At 48.0% G+C, this 5,773-nt stretch overlaps 1 protein-coding gene across 1 annotated transcript; it reads right to left on the minus strand.

Moving 5' to 3' along the window:
• Positions 1-1,189: 1,189 nt before the first annotated feature.
• LOC115271417 (C-type lectin domain family 2 member D-like) lies at positions 1,190-3,549 on the minus strand. The gene is made up of 2 exons (XM_029913901.1): positions 3,455-3,549; positions 1,190-1,382 (listed from the first exon to the last, which is right to left on the minus strand). Exons 1-2 carry the CDS (start codon positions 3,547-3,549, stop codon positions 1,196-1,198), a joined length of 282 nt encoding a protein of 93 aa, XP_029769761.1. The 3' UTR covers positions 1,190-1,195.
• Positions 3,550-5,773: the final 2,224 nt, after the last annotated feature.

Here is a 5,773-nt window from a genome sequence, read left to right on the forward strand (position 1 = left end):
GGGGGGGGCTTTGGGTAAGGGGCAGGACTCGGGGAAGGGGCAGGGCAGATCCTGGGTTGCCCTTAAATTCAAAAAGTGATCTTGGGTGTAAAAAGGTTGGCGATCACTGGTATAGCTGGACCGCTTGGTAATAGTGGCGGGGAAAACGCCACAGCGGCCCAACACTGTAGCATTTAATTTCAGAAAGGGGAACTACACAAAAATGAGGAAGTTAGTTGAACAGAAATTAAAAGGTCCAGCACCAAAAGTAAAATCCGTGCAAACTGCAGGGAAACTTTTAAAAGACACCATAATAGAGGCTCAACTTAAAGGTATACCCCAAATTAAAACCCATAGTAAGAGAACCAAAAAAGTGCCACAGTGGCTAAACAACAAAGTAAAAGAAGCAGTGAGAGGCAAAAAGGTACGAGGAGAGATTAATAAGACTGGGACTTTTCACTTGGAAAAGAGACGATTGAGGGGAGATATGATAGAGGTCTATAAAATCATGCCTGGTGTGGAGAAAGTAGATAAGGAAGTGTTGTTTACTCCTTCTCATCACACAAGAACCAGGGGTCACCAAATGAAATTAATAGGCAGCATGTTTAAAACAAACAAAAGGAAGTATTTCTTCACACAACACACAGTTAACCTGTGGAACTCTTTGCCAGAGGATGTTGTGAAGGCCAAGACTATAACAGAGTTCAAAAAGGAACTAGATAAATACACGGAGGATCGGTCCATCAATGGCTATTAGCCAGGCTGGGCAGGGATGGTGTCCCTAGCCTCTGTTCGCCAGAAGCTGTGAATGGGCGACAGGGGATGGATCACTTGATGATTCCTTGTTCTGTTCATTCCTTCTGGGGCACCTGGCATTGGCCACTGTCGGTAGACAGGATACTGGGCTAGATGGGCCTTTGGTCTGACCCAGGATGGCTGTTCTTGTGTTCTTATGATTTCCTGTGGCTTGGTTAAAAAGATCACTTGTTTTAAAAATCAGATCCTTCAGAATTGTCAGATGTTAGCACTGGGCTTCTAGATGACTATGGATCTGTCTGTCCTCACAGTCTATGACGGTGACATTTAGAGAATAATGTTAGTTAGAGGTAAACTGCCAAGATTTGCTCTGGCGTCGTCCAGAGAGGTCCAACCTGGTTCCCGCCACAGGGCTATTATTACAGTCACGCTGTAGCCTAAGCCTGCAGTTTGGCTGCTCTTAACACTTTGGGTCTCTCTGCTTCCCCCCCGTCTGTCCGTCTGGCTTGCTGCAGGCCCACTTCCTCTCGGTGTCGCAGCCCGCGCTGTTCACAACGCTGTCATCCAGGTAAGCGCAGAGTCCGGCTCCTCTGACCTCAAAGCTGCAGTGGAGAGGAAGAGGATTAATCCCAAAGGCCCCGGTGAACCTAGCGGAAAAAAGCACACTGAGAACAACTGGCTGGAAGGCAAAGCCAGACAAATGAGGTGTAAGGGACACGTTTTAACAGTGCAGGGGGGATCTTTGCGCTGATGTAGCTACACCCAATCATTCCCCCAAGGTATATATCTCTTCACTGAAGTGTTATCCTGACCCCCCTCCATGCCCCCACAATCCTCTTGGCTGAGTTTCGTGGTGCTTTCAACCTGGGCTAGCTGGCCTGGCTGCTGTCCCCTGAGCTGGTAACCCGTCCGCTTTGTGGTGTGGACACAAGCAATACCCCTCGAGTGCTGATCATCCTCCAATGCCTTCCCACAATTCTCCCGCCATGTGCCCAGAAAGGACAGACATGTCCAGGGGTTTGCGCTGGGCTAATGACACTGTCCATGTTCTTAAACTAAACTGGCTCTTTGTTAAGAGAATAATTGACAGAGGTGCTGTGACTGCAGCTAACATTCCAGCCATGTGCACACAGACCGACTGCCTGGTGCTTCCTCCAAACTCTTCCCCCCTGCAACCTGTGCTCCTCCCTCCAAGTTCCATGCAGGCTGCTACACCTAATATAGGCTCCGAGAGCACAAATGCTGCTCACAGCCCTTGCAGAAGTGGCACAGTGTTTCTGGCCAGTGACCCCAAAGAATTAAAGTCCTCCCACTCCTGGCACCACATTAAGAGCCGTGCCATCCAGAAGCTGTTTGTGGTGCATGACAACAATAACTTTATTGGTCCTACAAAATTGTGAATATAAGGCCACCCCTGTGTGTGGTTGACAGAAGCGAGGATCGAATTTGGGAGTTCTGGGTCTAAGTGCTGGCACCTCTACTGCCTGAGCTAAAAGACCAACCCCTCTTAGCTTAAAGGCTGTAGACGATCCATAATTCCTCTATATGTTCCAATCAGTAGAGGGGAGCATAGAACGACTCGGAGTAAACTTGTGGTATGTGAAAAATGTTACGTATTCTTAAGTGCCACTAGATGGCGCTCTTTATGTGAGCCATCTCCATACACACTATAGTGGGGTGGGAAGTAGATTTTTCAATTTGTAGGAAAATAGCCGAGTTTTAAATGTTTTCTCTTCCAAAATGGAAGAAAACAAAAGGAAATGTCCCGCAAAACAATGCAGAGTTTTTGTCGTCGTTATTTCGGGGCAATTGAAACATTTCGTTCTGATTTTGACTTTTAAAAGAATTGTTTTATATACAATTAAAAAACGGAGCGGAGACAGCATTTTGAAATGGGAAATCCAACCCTTCCATTCCGAAAAGGTCAAAACACTTTTTCTTCCATTTTTGTTTCAAAATGAAATTTTGTTGCAACCCACATGGTTTTGCTAAGGGTTTAATATAATAAATGGAGATACACCTATCTCATAGAACTGGAAAGGACCTTGAAAGGTCATTGAGTCCAGTCCCCTGCCTTCACTAGTAGGACCAATTTTTTGCTACAGATCCCTAATTGGCCCCCTCAAGGATTGAACTCACAATTCTAGGTTTAGTAGGCCAATGCTCAAAGCACTGAGCTATCCCTCTCCCCCCTTGATGCATTGGCATTGTGTGATGGAAAAACGCTGCATTGGGAAAGTCCCGGCCAGCTCCAATATGCGCACAGATACAGGCATATCTCTTGTGTAATGCTTCTCTAATGACAGCAGCCTCGGCCCAGGCTGACGCTGGCTGCTGCTGTAAACTCCCAGCCATGACTTATAGTGCGACCTATACACAGATGACAGACAGTGTGTTGGATCCCTGCTAGTAGGTACAGCCCATGCTAACCCCACCCCAGCAGGGGGCGCTGTGGGGAAGGAAAGAGGAGAGCAGTAGGCCCAGCTGTTGGGCAAGGTTTTGACAGATCCCACTGCTTCCACCAATACCTCTCTGGGAGTAGACAGGCCCCTGTTGCCACTTCCGGAGGGGGAAAAGGCGGCTGCTGCCTCTCTGGGAATGGGGCTTCCCTGAGGCTCCCAGGTGGTGGTGGGGCTCTGGCCATAGTTGCCCTATATCATGGTGTGGATCCCCTCAATCCTGACCCTCCCCCCGTGCAGTCAGAAAGAAAGGGACTCACAGGTGGTCGAATGCAGCGCCATCCACCCATCTCCAGGGCTGGCCCGGTTCCCTCCGGAGTCCAACCCAGTGATTGGAGATGCCTTTATGGTGCATTGCGGTTTTCTGAATAACACAAAGGGAAATTGCACGTCATACATGTCCCTCTCCGCCACCCATTCCTTCACTGTCTGTTTATGGTCCCTATGTGGCCATGGATTGTAACATGCTGTTATGTTGGAAGGCGCTAATGGAGGCCACCAGGTCACTCAATGGGAGTTGGGCATCTAAATAGGGTGACCATATTTCCCTGTGCTGAATACAGGACACCTGGTAAAATTACAGGTATTCAAGCGAGTTCAACGGCAATCAGCCAGAACTATGCAGCACAAACGTTCAAATTAACAGTGAGTTGACTGAGCCCCTGTTAAAAAGAAATGCTGCGTAGTTGGATTCTTTTTATTTACCTTCTTATCTTTAAGGCTTCAGGGTTCACACAGGGAGGGGTGACCCACACACACACACTCCTGTACCCCTCTCTCACACAGGGTGGGGTGGGGTGGGGTGACCAACCGACCCAACCCTCCCTGCCTGGCGCTCTCCGCCCTGCAGGCCTGGCTGCGTTGATAGCTGCCTGTAAGGGGAAATGTGAGTAAGGTGGCTCCAGAAGAGAAACATGGAAAAATACCAGCGGTCCCTTATTGGACAGTCTTCAGACTGAGGCCAGATAACACGACACAACCCCACCACTGGCTGCCTTTGTGATTGCACAGTTATAAAAGAGATAAAGTGCATGTTTCACTGAAGATGACATTTCTATGACATTTTGTTGTATCCTTATAATATTCTTTAAAAATACCAAAACTTTTGATATTGATTACAACCACTTTAGAGCTACTATATGGAGCATGCAAAGAAGCCCCCTTGGAAAGGCAAAACTAAATCGCTTGCTCCTTTCAGTGCAAAATTAACATGAAAGACGTTTTTCGACTCCATCATTATTATTGGTAAGAAAATAAGTTTAGAATGAAGCTTTTTTCGTTGACAAAGCAAGAGAATATGGAGCATGCTAAAGGGTGCTTCTCATCCCTGGACTTCAGCGAGGAGTGTGTGGGTCTGAAACCGGACCCATGGCAAAGTGGCTACTGGCTTCAGACTGTGGGAGAGTCGGCTCAGAGCCCAGATGAGATTTCTGGTATATAGTAGTCAGTGCAAAGGATAGTAAAGTCCATCCCCTAACATCTGAAAACATCTCCTAGTTGTGAAATACTGTCGAAGTAGGGGTGTTTCAGCAGAGGAAGGTCTCCTTTAGGTCAAACTGTGAATGGCTCTTTTCCCCCAAGTTTCTCATCCCGTCAGTGTGTGGGGATCTGTGATTTTGTATCTGTTTTCAATAGCCAGTGGATTTGTTACACTGTTTCAAAATGTACAAGGCAATCACAATTTGCACGGGCCTGTCCTATTTTCTGCAAAGCCAAAAAAGGACAAATCAGAACTGTCTGTTGGGGGGCTGGAACCATTTGTATAATGGGGGTGCTGAGAGCCACTGAACCAAACTGTAAACCCTGGATATAATGGAAACCACTTCAAGCCAGGGGGTGCAGCAGAACCCCAGCACCCTAGTTCCAGCCCTGATGACTTTCTGGGTGTGTTATGATGTAATGACCCAGCGTCTCTATTTTATAATGTGTCACAAAGTCAGCACATAAACAGCGCCCCCAGAAAGCCGTGACTTAGGCCTGGTCTACACTAGGCTTTTATGTCGAATTTAGCGCCGTTATATCGAATTAACCCTGCACCCGTCCACACCAGGAAGCCATTTAGTTCGACATAGAGCTCTCTTTAAATCGATTTCTGTAATCCTCCCCAACGAGAGGAGTAGCGCTAAATTCGACATGGCCATGTCGAATTAGGCTAGGTGTGGATGGAAATCGACGCTAATAGCTCCGGGAGCTATCCCACAGTGCACCACTCTGTTGACGCTCTGGACAGCAGTCCGAGCTCGGATGCTCTGACCAGCCACTCCCCCGGGAAAATTTGAATTCCTTTTCCTGTCTGGGCAGTTTGAAGCGCAGTTTCTGTTTGGACACCGTGGTGAGCTCAGCAGCAGTGGCAACGATGCAGAGCTCTCCAGCAGAGATGGCCGTGCAATCCAATAGAAAGAGGGCCCCAGCATGGACGGATCGGGAAGTCTTGGATCTCATCGCAGTGTGGGGCGATGAGTCCGTGCTTTCAGAGCTGCGCTCCAAAAGACGGAATGCAAAGATCTATGAGAAGATCTCTAAAGCCATGGCAGAGAGAGGCTACAGCCGGGATGCAACGCAGTGCCGCGTGAAAATCA

This window comes from Terrapene carolina, unplaced genomic scaffold, assembly GCF_002925995.2.
Source record: "Terrapene carolina triunguis isolate 2854851 unplaced genomic scaffold, T_m_triunguis-2.0 Scaffold8829, whole genome shotgun sequence".
Classification (NCBI taxonomy): Eukaryota; Metazoa; Chordata; order Testudines; family Emydidae; genus Terrapene; species Terrapene triunguis.

Excerpts from the sequence above, each read along its gene's own strand:
- LOC115271417 (XM_029913901.1), bottom strand. The coding sequence starts at position 3,549 with ATGCACCATAAAGGCATCTCCAATCACTGGGTTGGACTCCGGAGGGAA. Across the intron at positions 1,383-3,454 it reads GGCGCTGCATTCGACCACCT|GTTCACCGGGGCCTTTGGGA; the intron begins GTGAGTCCCTTT and ends TTTTTCCGCTAG.